The sequence below is a fragment of the Musa acuminata genome, chromosome BXJ2-4 (genome assembly GCF_036884655.1).
Source record: "Musa acuminata AAA Group cultivar baxijiao chromosome BXJ2-4, Cavendish_Baxijiao_AAA, whole genome shotgun sequence".
In the NCBI taxonomy this organism is placed as follows: domain Eukaryota; kingdom Viridiplantae; phylum Streptophyta; class Magnoliopsida; order Zingiberales; family Musaceae; genus Musa; species Musa acuminata.
In genome coordinates, this window is record NC_088341.1 from 45,530,088 (window position 1) to 45,546,120 (window position 16,033).

At 42.1% G+C, this 16,033-nt stretch overlaps 2 protein-coding genes across 3 annotated transcripts; one reads left to right on the top strand and one right to left on the bottom strand.

Moving 5' to 3' along the window:
• Positions 1-435: 435 nt before the first annotated feature.
• On the bottom strand, positions 436-5,334 carry LOC135611226 (B3 domain-containing protein Os02g0683500-like). 2 transcript variants are annotated; one of them, XM_065106739.1, is made up of 3 exons: positions 5,211-5,334; positions 4,067-5,100; positions 436-3,797 (listed from the first exon to the last, which is right to left on the bottom strand). In XM_065106739.1, exon 2 carries the CDS (start codon positions 5,098-5,100, stop codon positions 4,147-4,149), a length of 954 nt encoding a protein of 317 aa, XP_064962811.1. In that variant the 5' UTR covers positions 5,211-5,334; the 3' UTR covers positions 436-3,797; positions 4,067-4,146. The 2 variants fall into 2 exon arrangements, with proteins under 2 accessions (XP_064962811.1, XP_064962810.1); XM_065106738.1 differs by having other exon boundaries at positions 436-3,814; positions 4,067-5,318.
• Positions 5,335-11,121: 5,787 nt separating this feature from the next.
• Positions 11,122-14,458, top strand: LOC103982362 (cadmium/zinc-transporting ATPase HMA2). Its single transcript, XM_009399278.3, has 10 exons — positions 11,122-11,463; positions 11,547-11,807; positions 11,878-11,975; positions 12,056-12,311; positions 12,412-12,549; positions 12,738-13,065; positions 13,144-13,343; positions 13,416-13,543; positions 13,617-13,685; positions 13,761-14,458. The coding sequence occupies exons 1-10, from the start codon at positions 11,259-11,261 to the stop codon at positions 14,340-14,342; spliced, it is 2,265 nt and encodes a 754-aa protein (XP_009397553.2). The 5' UTR covers positions 11,122-11,258; the 3' UTR covers positions 14,343-14,458.
• Positions 14,459-16,033: the final 1,575 nt, after the last annotated feature.

The following is a 16,033-nucleotide window of genomic DNA, read 5'->3' on the forward strand; positions in this document are numbered from 1 at the left end:
CGAGATATAAAATCTGTTCCCTGTCTCGAGGAAAACAAGCGAGTGACGCCCCTCCGTTTAGCCTCCTCACTTCGTCTCGACGTGGACTCACCCGGCTGGGATGTTCCGTGGCTCCTCGGATCATGTGGAGCCCCAACACGCAAAGTTGGGCTCCACATGATGCTTCCCAACCAGTGGAAAGGTGACCGAGGCGGGTAGTCAGCAAACGGAAAGAAAAGGACTCGTCGTTGACGCGCCCGCTGTGGATCAATCATGGCCGTTGGATTCTACAATTCGCCATTTTTGATGCAGGACCCCTTGTCACAGTCCAACAACAGCATGATGTAATTAGACGTGTTTCATTGATCAGGAGATAATAATTACTTGTCGAAGCCAAAGTACGTCTTCAAAGACTAATTCGCGGATAATTTCTCTTCCCGCATGGCTTCTCTTTGCTGTGTTAATTTCAACCATAGAGTTGCTAGAATGATAAGGGAAGGAGGAAGAAGAAGAAATCCCTTCAACCAAGCTGGGATAACAGAGCCAAATACGTCAGACTTGTTTGGCAGAAATATGGAGTGTTGAGAGTTCCCAAAGCCATGTGTGTTGTGTAGGCAGCATTCACAAAGTCCTTCGATGCTTCTTTTCCTTTTCGACTGCATCACAAGAATATATAGACATCGACACTCATTGCCGAAGGCACTTGGAGAAGTGTCTGAATCTGTGTCGATGGAACTTTCTATCTTTCTTTCTTCGTATGTGGACAAAAATAGAAACAAGCAGCTTGAAAAGATGACCAACTGTTCATCTACAATCTCATGAACTAGGCTTCAGATCAAGGCTCGTTCTGTTTTTGCTCATGCACTCAACTCAAACAGCACTGGAAGTTCCCTCTCAATCTTGCTGTATCACTGTGTACATGTCACTGCTTTTGGCCTCGTCCATATCACCAAGTATCTTCTTCTTCTTCTTCTTCTTCTTAGTTTTCATTCGCAAGTTTCCACAGCCGTACTAGAAACTGAGAAAGATGCATTATTGAAAGCTTTGTCCAGCTGAGGCAGTGGAATAAAGCACGCCATGGAGAAGTGTGCTTCCACTGCATGCTAAAGAAAGGCAATTACGTACAACGCGGTCCCTTGCAAGCCTCGAGTCCTTCTGTGGACCAGCACACGACTCCCAACCTTTGCATGCCCTCTTTGCATCCTTCTCTTTACCGTCTTTATGTCTTAGAGATAAAAACATAAAACCCACATCTCTCTCTCTCTCTCTCTCTCTCTCTCACACACACACACACACACACAGAGCAAAATTGATATATGAGCATGTACAGAAAAAGTATCTGCATGAGATGAGTGGGAGAAAGCTCAGAAAGTAGCCTCATCACATGCTAAGTTTGGAGATTCTTAGTCCAAAAGTCCCCACCATTGCAGAGAAAGAAAGGTCATCTCTATAGGATGGGGATGGTGGTGGACCTGGTGGAGAAGGAGGAGGTGGTGGTGGAATTGATCAGCTAAAGGAAGAACTAGAGAAAATAGAGGCCGAAGACCTCATGTACAGTAACCTTCCACCAAGCTTTATCATTTGGTCCATGATGGAAGATGGGGACAGACTGATCTTTTCTCTCATTGGAAGCTACTTCCATTCTGATCCAAGGCCAGCTGTGCACATATCCAGTGCACATGTAGGAAGAAACTTGATCTCAGGGACGAAATTATATGATTCTAAAGCAATACAAGGTATGTTGTTCTAATAAGACAGCATTCTGAAATGTAAAGGAAAAGAAAAAGAACATCAGTTCAGATTGTAATTTCCAAGGGATCACATTATCTATACCACATAAAGCTTCCTAAAGATGCAAGTTTCTATCATCTTCACTTAATATTGGCCTTTCGTTTCCCTCTTTCTTTCACAAATACTGTCGAGTTCATTATATGATCATGATCAAATATACATCTTTGAGCATGCAGAAGAGAACTTACTATGATCTCTTGAGCTTTTGACGAACAGTGTGATCCTATGCACCGGTCGATGAAGTTTACCCAGAACAGAAAGTTAAATGCAGAATCATAAACAATAAAAGAAGCCATAACAATGATAAAGTATCGTCAAAAAGATTCATTTGTTAGACTAATGCATAAGTTGTTGAACTTAATTATTTCCACATATGCATTTGTTACCTCAAAAGCAACCAATCATGCCAAAAACAATCTTTCATGAGGTCTATATCATCATCAAGACACATAATACATTAACATATTTGTGCTCAATTCATGCCCACATATTGATATTTTGGCTCAAAGAAAGATCTTAGTCTCTAATATCAGTTCACTTGGAGTCCAGAACTCCCCATGTAGATTGTTTTATGCTATTAATAATCAAATGTACAACATGATTTGAATGTATACATGCACATTTACAAAGATGCTTCTAAATAAGTAAGAGCATCTAGCTCAGTAGAATTCAAACTTCATTTTGAGTGCAATGCTCAAGCTTTCCCAGTCTCTAAGATCAGATGGAATATTGACATTGTTGGAGGAAATAGTATCTGAATAGTTTAGTAAATTTAGTACATGTAACTTCTCTGTCAGCCCTATAAGACCAAATTAATCTATTTCTTTGGACATAATCTCATGTTAGCAGCCCACATGGACATAATCTTATTTTAAGCAGCCTTGAAATAAGCACCACATGAATTCACTCTTTCCAAGTGAAACAACAAGAAAAGATTGCAACTTCTTGTTCAATACAATCAGCTTATTACCACACAATGGATATGAACAAATCCAAAGAAATCAAACATAGTTTCTCTACATCATCAAGGGATATATGTTACTTCAATAAACAAATGGATGAGGTTAATCAATGCAAGGATTGACTGGTTGAACTATACTATTATGAGGCACAATTGATTGAATCTGAAAAGAAACTGAAAGAGTTCTAAAGAGGAAAAAAGAAAGAGAAAAAAGACTGGTTGAACTCCAAAGCACAATTTGTTTGTTTCAAGAAGTAAAGTGAAGCAATGAGCAGGAACCAAAGAGAAGTAACCATGCTTTAATGGCAGTATCAGTACTTCTAATGCACATGTATCTGCTCAAGAGTTGACTTAATTTAGCTTCTGGTGGCACAGGTTTTTTGGTGGAAGTGAGGATTCACAAGGTACATATGCAACAGGAATTTAGAAACTACATAAACTTTCTGCAATTTATTGTGTTCTTGATTATAGGCAAATTTATGAACTGAAAAAAAATGTCAGAACAATTTCTTCCAGAACTAAGTGATAGAGACAAAACCAAGCAGTGGCATGATCACAAAGAGCAGAAGTATGAATACATCTAATGCTTAGGAGAAAGTTCGATGCAAAGACTGCTTTCTTTTTTTTTCAGGATTATTGTCTTGTCTTCCTCTAATTTGTTGATTTTATGTTTGGTTAGTGAACCTTTAATTGAGCAATATATCCTTCAGATGACATGATTATGAAGATCCCACAAAGTGCATGCTACCAGCTTCTACATCTTGCTATGTATAATTGAAACGAATTGGTGTTGCAGCAGAAGCAAAGCATGTCTTGCATCTGATGATCTTAATGAACTACATAAACATACAGTACTTGTCTTCTCATCCCCCACCACCTCATGCAGTGCACTTTAGATTTGGCTTTCCTTGAAAGATGCAGAAAATTCACAGATGGCAGGCAAACAAGAAATAGGAATGGATAAAGCCGGCTTTAGATCTGACCTGGATGAATCGATGACTGCATGCTCTCCATTTTAGGGCATCTCAACTGCTGATAGAAGATGAAGCTGGAAATCAAACTTGGCCTGGAAAATATGAGCATCTGAGTTCACCATGATATATACAGCATAGATTAGTCAAGACAAAATATTCAAGGGGAAATTAAAGAAAAGAAACAAATAGTCAGACAAATTCTGATACTGCACTTTTTAATACATGTAGGGATTATAGGAAGGAGATATCTGTACCGTGCAATCATCAGTTACAATCATAAGAAAAGAACATAATGAGTATATAAAATGATTTAGAGACATCATTTTATTATTTTCCGACCCCCGCTATCAAAGAATCTTACATCCAGTTCAGTGTGCGTCCCAATTGCTGAGAAGGATGATGGTCAAGATGTCCTCTCTTCCTCTGCGATCGTATCCTTCTTCATAGATATAAGTTTAGTGGTGTATTCTTCCCCTTGCAGATCGAAGACGACGATGAGTCTGGCGGTGTGTCACCGCTCGCATGCGGCGGTTTGAGGAGCGGAAACGCAGTCCTGGGATCCAACTGCGGCAGAGACACAGAGAGAGTATCGCTGTGGTGATGACTGGCTTCGTCTCTGGATTCAGGACAATTCAGGTTCACTCCGAAGAGCCTAACACGCTTGACGGCAGCCTGGTGGCGCACGAGGGGCACTGACCTGAGAAGCATCGGCACCCGGCCGCTGCCTACTTGCCGCACTTCCATCTGAGGTGGACTCGCGGCTGGCCATCCGTAGGACATAAGCTGGCCGCCGCTAGTACCCAAGCTCGCGACCGGTAAGGCGAAGAGCCGCGTATATGATAGCTCAGGAAGTGGAATCAAGGGTGGGTCTCGACTTGGAGGTCGCCGCTGACTGTCGATGTAAAGGCGGTGGCGCCCGGCCTCGCCGACGCCGCGGCAGAAGGAGACGGTGTCCCCGGCGTCGAGGCCCTTCTCCTTGACGAAGCGGCTCCATCCCCTAGTAATGACGTAGCTCTGGCTGCTGTTCCAGTAGGAGTAGCGGAAGTGCCACGGCTTCCCCGTCCTGTCCTCGAAGCACAGCAGCCGCCCCCTCTCGTCGGCCAACGTGTCCAGCGGGAAGTACCTCTCCGCGTGCTGCTTGGGGATTACCAGCCGGTTCAGCTTGCCGACGTCGCTCGGCGTCACGACCTTGTCGAACATGTGCTCCTTCTCCACGAAAGATCCAACGGCGCCGCTGCCGCCACCCGATGAAACATCATGCCACCAAAAGCCAGTCGACGATGACGACGGAGAAGGGCAGGAAGTCACAAAAAGAGGGTGTTCGGGGACCTCGAGCTGCTCTTGTTCCTGTTCACTCATGCGAAGCTTATCCGATCTCCCAAGCTTGAATTCCATCTGATGGATGGAAGTCTCAGAAACTGTTAGTTCGTAGTTTTATCTTCTGTTTCTGATACGCATGGACGGCCTCAAGCGGAGGAATCAATGACAAAGAATTAATTGGGTACCTTTAGCTTCGGTCGCAGAGAAGAAGAAGAAGAAGAAGAGCTGCAGATGAGGACAGGATTGATGAAGAAGCGCAACTCTGATAGCTACTTGAGAGAAATGAAAGGGGAGATGTAAGTGGCAGGTCTATAAAGGAATAGAGGGGGTCGAGGGGGAGGGACCATATGAGTCATCTGGTTGAGGTCATGTGAGCTTGTCCTTTTCATCATATGGGGGATTTATACATGTAAAAATCTCTGAGACTGGCTCCCATACAGCCAGTTGCAGAATTATTTACCCTGAACCCGATCTGCCATTGTGATTCAGAAGGAGGAGAAGAAGAAGATGATGATGAAGAGAGAGAGAAATAAAGATTTTGTCCATTTAGAAATGTTTTACTTTCATGGCATTCAAGAAGTCACTTGTCATGGTTAGATACTGTAGAGCTATCTGGTCCTCTGGGTGTGCCATATTTTGCAGTAGTAGATCACCATTTGATGATGGGATGGTGTAACAATAGCCACACCAGATAAACTCATTCAACAACTATTTCAAACATAAGAATATATACTCCAGGAGTTCCCTACCAATTTGATCAGTGTCTTGGCATAATCTTGAGCATTCATGAAGACTCATGTAAGAATACACTAATAGACTAGGGTTGTCAGCCTCATCATGCTCATATGTCATTTATGTTCATGACACATGACATCCATTCAGCAAAAGTTGGAACACCTCAGGTGAATTGAGTCCATCATCTTCACAAGATATCCAATCACACTTCAAAAAAATACTGAGACTTTGTGACTGAGAGTCTTCAGACATTGTGCTATATTTTATGTTCATCAGTGGATGTTTCTTTGCAGAAGCTCATTCTATCTTACATGTCAATCTCAATGCAGTGATTAAGTCGAATTTTCGATGTGTAATTAGGATTGGAGTCATAAAAATCGATTTTGCTTACATGTCTATCTTCACTTCCTCTCTTTTGAGTTGCACAAGAATTGTTTCTTTCTTGTGGGTACAGATGGTTGGCATATTATGTATCATAAAGAAGAGGTGTGAAGGAAGCTTACTAAATTCAATGATTTCTTTTAGTAATTGAATTCTGACCAAAATTGCTTTTTTAAGAATAAAAACTATTTCTTAAAGAGCTTCCAAATCCGACTACACTGCTGGTGTCAGATATCAAAGTGCAGCAAGACAAGAGTTGATAAAAAACCCAATAGTATATGGAAAAAAAAATGCTGAATCATGCTCAGCTTTATATAACTCATTATGAGTTGCAGATGATTCCAAGACTTGCTCATGGTAGATTCATGGTTTGCTATAAACAAATGGCTATGACAAAGAGTTGCTTGTCATGGTCAATCATGGCATATTGTAAAGAGAAGAACAGGAAAAACAAAAAAAAAAGGAACTCAGAACAATCCAAAAACATGAACACAAGAAGTTCTCTTTCATCGGTTACCTGCAAGTGATGAGGAGACTCTGAGACTGCACTTTGCTTTCATCCAAAAACTACTAATCTTATTTGTGTATAACATGTTCCTATTTAAGGTCACTTGTATGTTGTATGCAAGTGATTGAATAGGTTGCTTAATAGTAATTAATGCATATCAGGTTGGTCTTCTTTTGTTCTAACTAAGTCCATACAAAGATTGGGTAAGGTCAGTGCAAGCAATCTTCTCCTCTTAAAACAAAGTGTTGCTTGAACTCTGATCATGAGTATAATTTATGTTGTCTCTGAGTCTAACAGACATTTAGTATGAGATTGCGAGCAAATGGTCACTTTTTAGCAATGAATAGAACAAGAGATTTCTATTTCCATGCAGAAAGCTCAAAGGAATTGTTACCTTTACTCACTGCGTGGTTCTCTTCAGCTGCAAAATGATGATGAACTCGAACGTCAAACTTCAACAAGAAGAAGAAGAAGAAGAAGAAGAACTTGCACTGCCAAAGATGGAGACCTGCCATGCTTGTATGGATCGGAGCACAACCTTTATGTATAATATATAATTCTCTGAGGAATGGAGCTAGCAAACAGTGGAGCAGCGTTGCTGTGTTCATGCTCAGTATCTGTCCTACATTGGAGTGTGTGCCTCTGCAATGCTGCATCTCAAATGCCACCATCGTGGTGTTTTCTTTACCATATATATAGATGTGGAAGGTTCATGTTATCCTTATAATCAGATGGGGCATGCATGCATCCATGTCATAAATGATGCCACCATATGGGATGTGCCACTTGGAATGCCCCCGGCCACCTCATTTGCGGCTGACTGGCCACCGTGATCATAACTCTTCTTGCTGTATGCCTCCACTATGATCACTTGATCTGTGGCTCACCAATGGCTTTGAAGGTTCAGGTTTACTCATGGGGGATCTGCCTAGCTGACTCAACCCTCCTTCCCTCACCCATCGATAATCCTCCTTTCCGGTTGAACCAAAAGCTAAACGGAGGGCGAGAAACCCTAAATAATTGCTGCATGAAGTGCAGTTGCCCATCCTACAACCTTGCAACACTGGAGAAACCGTTGAGAGTTCTCTGTTGGGTCTCTTTCTGCCCTCATGTGAGAGAGAATGCAATGACAGAAGACAATGAGAGAGAGAGAGAGAGAGAGAGAGAGAGAGAGCAATAAAAAGGTGTTGCTGCAAATTTAAAGAGGCTGCCACACTATCAGTCTATGACATCTTTGGACGCAGGCAAAAAGCTGCCGCTTTGCTGATCCTGCAAGCCATTGCTGGGGCTATTGACTTCCTGCAATTCCTGAGCTAATTGGTGATCCACTTGATATCAGTAGACTCAGCTTAAGGTTGAATGATATGTTGGGTGAATTCTTAAAAAAAAAATTAACCTTAGAATTTTTTTTATAATATTTTTATTTTAAATTTTTTTGATATAATTGCTGATTGCGACGCTCTTACACCGTTGTCTCTATCTTGCATCGTGTTCTTGTCCAGCTCATCTCTACCCACCTCATCCTCATGCGAGATCAATCACGTTTATCTTATTAAATTCATCTCTATTCGTCTCATCCTCGTCCCAACAAGGAGAGGTCATGCCGACGATGATTCTCGCGCAAACAAGGTGGGGGCACAACGATGATGACCCCTTCCAAGATAGATCCAGTAGAGAAGAGAGAAGACGATAACAAAGAGCGTTGAGTAGAGACATTATATAACAAAGGCGATAACAAAGATAACGATGGTTCCAACAATGACCAAAAATAAAATGATTATTTATGATTAAAAAAAACACTGCAGGGATTTATGTAAAATTATTCACTAATTCAAAAAGTTACTGTGCTGTCGACATTGTCAGGTCATCATTCAATCTGCTGATACTTGTGATGTGTAAGCATTGCTCTTGCATTATTTCTCCACCAATTACCAGGTTTTATATCTCAGCTGGAAGGAGGTAATTTATTTTTGATTCTAGCCTTGCAGTATCAGTGACAAAATGATAGATGACACCCCTACAGTTCACTAAAGAACAAGTAATTAGGTCTCTGTGTTATGAACAAACAAAACATGATTTGTTATCATGATTTTAGACAGGAACATTTTTGTCCCTGTGAGCTAAAGTTTGATGTCACTAATCAAACTAGTAACCAAGGCATAAACTTTAGCTATTTGACTTCAACTTTTGTTTCTGCTGGAGTGTAATCCATTTTGGAACATGAACTACAAATATGCAGTACACCATCTCCTTTCCTTTCATGCATATGTAAATCATCTTGATACTAGGTTGGAATAGAATGCATATCCAAGAACTTGTTTGGATGATTTAAAAAAAAAATTAACTTTGAGAATTTTTTGAATAGCGTCTTAATTTTTTGGTAAACAATCATTTTGCTCCTAATCTCCACTGGACATGTCATCGCCTCCGTTCTATAATGTTATCTATACCTTCTTTTCTATGCTTGCCAGTGACCCTTACACTAATAAAGAGGGGCGTAAGTGCCACCACAACCTCCGTGGACCTATCGACCCTTGTTTGACCTACCCTTATGTGTGTGGAGGTGACAATGGATTCAACAAGGGCTAATGAAGTCTATAAAAGTAGCGATGACCCTCGAGCTCTCTTTTTCCTCGTGCGAGGGTTATATGTGAGCATGACGAGAGTCGATTGGTATGGTGGAGTGGGGCGACCTTGTATAAGACGATTAGGCTTGAGTTTAGGTGGGCAACGGCTCTTGTACCCCCTCCTTCCTCGTGCAAGAGTTACAGACGAGTATGGACAGGATTAGTGAGGTCAGTGGAGATAGTGACGAGTCCGACGAAGACAAGGATACAATGATTTGAACACTATATGAGAATGTTTTTGAAATTAAATCACTCTTCCATAAAATTCTCAGAATTAGAATTTTTTTTTTCAAAAACTCGCCCAAATCCCTTTTTTTTTTTTTGTAGTTATTGACATCTCAATAGGCATTAAGTGGTTCTCATGAGGACATTGACCACTAAAAGATTGGTGCATGGAACAAAACATGTAGTGGAGCTGTTACCTTGGTTGCTGCACTGCATAAACTTAAATCTGAAAGCAAATGATGATGACAGTAAGGTAAAGCTTGGAATTGCTGATGAGTTTTCTACAAGGAAGAGGTATAAGTATGATAGGAAAAGAAGATTTTTTAGGATATTATCTTCCCTTTGCATCCTCTTTCTCTTCGTTTCACCTAAACCCACACTCTTTGTTCTCCTTGAAATAAATTTGTGTGTATTCTCTTTGCTAGGTCATGTCTTCTCATTTCCAGCACAAAGGATATATTATATCGAGAAGAAACAGCACTGAAACACAAGAACAATATCAAAGCAGGAAGAAGGGTGATAGTGGAGAACCAGTGGAATATTTAAGAACACTAGTCATATGATGATGGAAAGAGAATACTAATTTTGCTGGCCAGATTCCATTAACCCTATTCGTCCTCCTTCCTCTGAGCCACTTTCCTCAGAATTAGTAATATGCTTCAATGAAAGAAATGATCCCTTGAGTGTGCAATAAATTTGAGATAGTTCAAGGATCAAACACTTATGATAACAAGAACCAGTTCCATACTGAACTATCAATCAGAACTTGCTTTTCTTATCAGTTCTCTTCGCAAGGAAATGATCCCTTAATTGTTCAATCTTAGCAAGCCAGTCGCAGGACTTTACAGGACACAAATCGGATAGAAGATGGAGAATATAAATTGCAGCGCTGTAGTTCGTCCTTTTGAGATTCTCAAACCCTTGTAGATGAAGAGAGAAGTAAAAGGAATATGTATCAGGCCTCTCTGAGATATCATTGCAGCAGTCAATGTTCCGTTGATGCTTCCTGTTGATTGTTCTACAAAAGGAGAAAGAGAGACTGACCAAGGGTTTGCATGAGGAATCATTAATGGGAGATATCAGAGGATACAATTAACCTCAAAACCTACCATGTTCACCTTTTCTAGATTCTCTGGTTACGTCCAATGGCAGCAACGAAGATTACTTTAGTAGTTCTTTCTGAGAAATGCTGCTCCTAAGAGAAAATAATTGGAATATTTAGCCTTGCTTGACATCCATCAGGCTTTGAAATATGCAATTTTCATGATCTTGCTGAACTAGTTTGAAGGATCTGAGACACTACCGGCCAACCACACCTCGAGATATAAAGAAAGGAAAGCTGGACATCCATGTCTTATGATGTTTGGTCGGTGAAGAGATAATATATTTTATTTCTTGGTAGCGATGTCAGTGCAGAGTAGGTGTTCTCCAAACACAATGAATTGCCTGAGATAAAGACTCCCAGAAACTATCAACAAATAAGAATGATTTGTCAACACATAAACACATGAAAACAAAGATTAAAAGGTTAGCGTGGATGAGAAGGAACTTGTTAATATATCTGCATATTTAACATGACACATCTCATTCAACCATAAAACACACAGAATTCATAGCCTTCTGAGGCTCAGAAGGCCATTTCCTGGTACATTTATTGGATATCAGATCAAATAAGTCAACGCTGACGTTGCTGCTCACAGGCATGGTAGACCTTCAGTGGGATAAGATCATCTCGGTGCCTTCTCTTTGTTGCAATCATGGCAGATGCTATGGAGGCGAGGCCTCCTTCAGCCGTGCAGAAAACCACGTTCACCGTCTTGGGTATTTGTTGTTCTTCGGAGATCAAGCTGATCGATCGCATTCTGAACCATCTTGAAGGCATCGAGAACGTATCCGTCAACGTACTGGCCAAGACAGCCACCGTTGTCCACGATCCGGCAAAAGCTCCGGCTTCTCGAATAGGTATAACTCGTCGGTTCTTCTTCTTCCTGCTTCACGCTGCTTGTCTCGATCGCCAGGTCTCATGTTTCACCGGCTGAAACCAGTGAGTGCGCTGAATGGGGCTCATCTGAACGCTGGAATCAAGGAGTCCGGGAGAGTGCAGATCGAGAGTCGACCATGGCCGAGTAAGAGCGTCGTCGCCTCCGGAGCGCTGCTGCTCGTGGCCTTGTGCAGCTACGTCTTCCCACCGTTGATATGGATCGCCGTGCTATCAGTTACTGTCGGAGTCCTCGACATGCTGCGGCGCGCCGTGGCGGCTCTACGGCGGTGTGTGCTTGATATTAATGTGCTCATGGTGACTGCAGGTAACAGTTCAATCAGCTTCAATCAGCTTTGAAGGATCAATCACTGTGTCTAACGATGATGATGATGCAGTGTTTGGAGCAATTGGGCTTGGGGATTACCTTGAGGCAGCTTCCATAGTCTTCCTCTTCACCTTAGCAGAGTGGCTGGAAGCCAAGTCTACCAACAAGGTTTAAGTAGGCGAAAAATGCAAAGCTATGCCTCTCCAACGCAGATCGTCAACGATAAATCCTTTAATTTGCTTCTCCAGGCTCGGGTTTCACTGGAATCGTTGCTGAACTTGGCACCCCAAACTGCAGTCATTGCAGAGACTGGAGAAACCGTGCACGTCAAGGACATCATGATCAACACAATTGTCTCGGTGAAAGCAGGAGAGCTTGTGCCAGTTGACGGTGCGGTGGTGGCTGGAGCAAGCACGGTTGATGAATCCAGTTTGACGGGAGAGTTCATGCCGGTCGATAAAGAGATTGGCTCGAATGTATGGTCTGGAACGACGGTTCTCACTGGTCTGTTTCCGACTTCGATATCGAGAAGAACCACCCAAATTTACGAATCATATCCTTTTCTTTGAGGAACTTGGAGCTCATATTATTACGATCTTGGCAGGGTTCATCAAGGTGGTGACGATGGCAGCAGCAGAGGATTCTGCTGTTGCGAGGATGGTTAAGCTTGTAGAAGATGCACAGAACCGGCGTTCAAACATGGAGGAGTTCATAGAACAGTTTGCAAAGTACTATACTCCAGGTTTGTAAGAAGATTTTGATGTGCGTAAGAAGTCGATGAACTCAAAAGGAATGAGATCTTAGAACAGAGTCTGATTCTTATGGCATAATGACACTTCGTCCCTCTACTTAAGCTCGTTAACATGAAGGTTATATTAGTAGTGCTTTGGCCACAGGACAAGAAATTCTTACTGTTTTCAGAATTTCCAGGTGTTTTCTTGGTAGCAGCTGGAACTGCAATCATACCATGGATTTTAGGTGTTCATCCTCTCCGTCAATGGATCTATCTGGCCTTGGTGTTGCTTGTGATCGCATGCCCATGCGCTTTGGTGATCTCAACCCCAGTAGCCAAAGCATGTGGCCTTTCTGCAGCTGCCAAGATGGGTCTCATCTTCAAAGGTGGGAATTACTTGGAAGCCTTGGCAAAGGTGAAAGCCATGGCGTTCGACAAAACAGGAACACTTACAGAAGGAGCATTTGAAGTGGTGGAAGTGCAGTGTTGGGAGCCGAACGCAAACATCAGACAGTTCTTGCACTGGTAAATCGACACGGTCTTGTGAACAGATGTACTGCATCGGTTGTCTTTAACACAAGGTGTGCTCTCTTCACTCTACAGGATTTCAAGCTTGGAGAACATGTCCAGCCACCCGATGGCAAGAGCTCTGGTAGAGTATGCTAGAGTGCGTGGTGTCAGACCTAGCAGTGATGTCAGAAACTTCAACTTGATCCCGGGAGGAATTGCTGGATTTGTAGATGATTGCTATGTTAAGATTGGAAATGCAGAAGTAGCCCTCAGCAATGGCTGGCTGAGAGAAAGTAATAGCACTTGTCTACTCTCAGAAACAGTAACCCAAAAATCTAAAGCTTGTTCGCATCTCTTAATTTCAGATGAGCTTCGTGACAATGAAGCAGGTATAACCATCAGCTACGTCGGCATGGTGGATCGGTGCATTGGATACTTCTGCCTCGGAGACCAACTCCGTGAAGAAGCTGCACGAGCTGTTCAGGAACTAAAGGTAAGAGGACCCAAAGGATTTGGTGAAAGATTTTTTGTTGTTGTTTCTTCTAACATGCATTGTGTTTATTCAGAAACAACAGATTCATGTCATTGTTCTGACTGGTGATTCAAAGGCAGCTGCAGAACATGTCCAGAAACAGGTACAAATCAAGCAGAACAGCTGCATAACATTCAGAAAGAGCTAATGAGATGAATACTTAATCTTGTTTGTGCAGATTGGGGAGAATGTGCAGGTGGAAGCAGGTCTGTCACCTGAAGGGAAGATGAAGAAGATTGCGGAACTCAAGGAGACATGGGGTTTGACTGCAATGGTCGGGGATGGGATCAACGACGCACCGGCACTCACGGAAAGCGACGTGGGAGTCGCCATGGGGATTTCGGGCTCAGCATTGGCAACAGAAACTGCCAATGTCGCACTCATGTCGAATGACCTCCGAAGGATACCAGAAGCTGTGGAACTTGCGAGATCTTCTCTCAGGAAGATCTACGAAAACGTGGCCATGTCCTTGGCCGTGAAGCTCCTGTTCTTCGGCCTGGCGTTCGGAGGACTCCCGTCTCTCTGGGCCGCCGTAGTGGCTGACATGGGCACATGTCTTCTTGTCATCTTCAACAGCATGCACCTCCTGCACAAGTATGGTGGGAGAGAAAGCAGCACTTGTTCAAACCAAGTCCCACAGGAACAGAGTATCAACGTTGATGAGTTCAGTGAACCTCTGTTGTCATCGGAGAGAAGGGATCAAGATGAAGAGGCTCCATGTCTGTGTTGCAAGGGCCGCAGTAGTCAGAGAGAGAGATGAATGGTGGCATCACATACTGTTGAGATTATGTTAATTGCACAGCAATTTCACTATGCTGCAAATATGCAACTGCTGATAATGTTTATAAACCAATGACCATTTGCAGGTTGAAAGAAGCTTAAATGTTAGCTTATAAATGTATCAAATTATCTAAGACTAAATAGCTGGAGTGTGATCAAAACCCAAAGAATCTGCTCCTATGAAGCTCCAGTGAGACATTAAACCTTTACCATGAACCAAGTCAGACAATGAGCAGTGAAGATGCCTTCTGTTCCCTTGTCATCACTGGAATATGTTCTGCAAAAGATATTGGTGCCTGCTTTTTCCTCAGTTCCTTTGGATCAGAATTTATTCCGTCAGGGACATCTGAAGTGCTGTTTCGTTGTAACATTTGTAATGGCTTGTCCATTTTTATCAACTAAATATGAGTTCTTGACGAGGGTTACTTTGAGTAGCATGCAGAAATGGGAGGAGACTTCCAGTGCTGATGCAGGTCGTTGTCATAGGAATGACACTGCCCGCACCGTGAGTGCAGAGTTTGAGGATTCTTTCAGCAAGAACTTTGACATCTCATCTTGATTTCCAATCTGAGGAACTTGAATCCTATTCCAGATTCCAATTCTTGTATCCCTCTTCGGCGACGATGAAAGAGCTCCAGAATACTGACCTTATTGCACCAGTAAATCTGAGCATCACCAACTTGAAAAGTAATGCCAATGATAAATGTAATTATCTAAGCACCACCTAACATAACATATGTAGTTAGGCATAATCTAATCCAAATAATCAAATATGATCCGACATGGTGGTCCAACTCATATAGTTAGACATGACCTATCATATATAGTCATGTATGATACAATATATATAATTAGGTATAACATAACTCATGTGACTTGGTATGATCTAATGGTCCAAGTACAACTTAGCTCACGTGACTAGAGACGTGGTCAAATACGATTCAACCCGTATTGTTAAGAATGGTACAACCTATATAGTCATGTATGGTGTAACCCATATAGCTAGATACAACCCAACTGAACTAATTTAAGGTAGGGATGAAGTATATTTTTTTGATCCTAAAAAATATGATTATTTTTTAATAAAAATATATAATATTATAAAAAAATTTAAATTCAAAGATAAATATTTTTATCAATTATGAATGATAAAATGAGGATTTATTTTATGTTGGAATCATCTGAAGAAGTAAAAAGGAATCCAGAAATTTGAGATCATTCAAGTCAGTGATCACCTGATCAACTATGACTACGTAGTTGAAATTTTCCCCGTGGGGGCCATGAAATAGCCGTCTCGCTCGACTGGGACCGAACCCAACCTCTACACGCGTTATTCGCGTCACAATCTGCAGTGTAAGTGGCCGAACACTGTGGAGCCCACTCGGATAAAGCTGGGCGAAATATGAAAGCAAGTAGAAAACCAAACTACAATTTTCAAGAAAGCCTATTAACGAATACGCTCGATTAATAAGGACGCTTTTCTCTACCCGCACGTGTGACTAGTTTCGCAAGCTGCATCTTAATTGGAACAAAATGGTGGGGTCCGCTCACTCAAACAGTCTGCATCTTATTAGTTTCGGCTGCTGTTGAGAACGATTGTGTCCGGGTCGCCTACGTGGGCGCCCCGCAAGCTGCCACGTTCCGTTCCGTCATAAACCACAGTAAATTGCG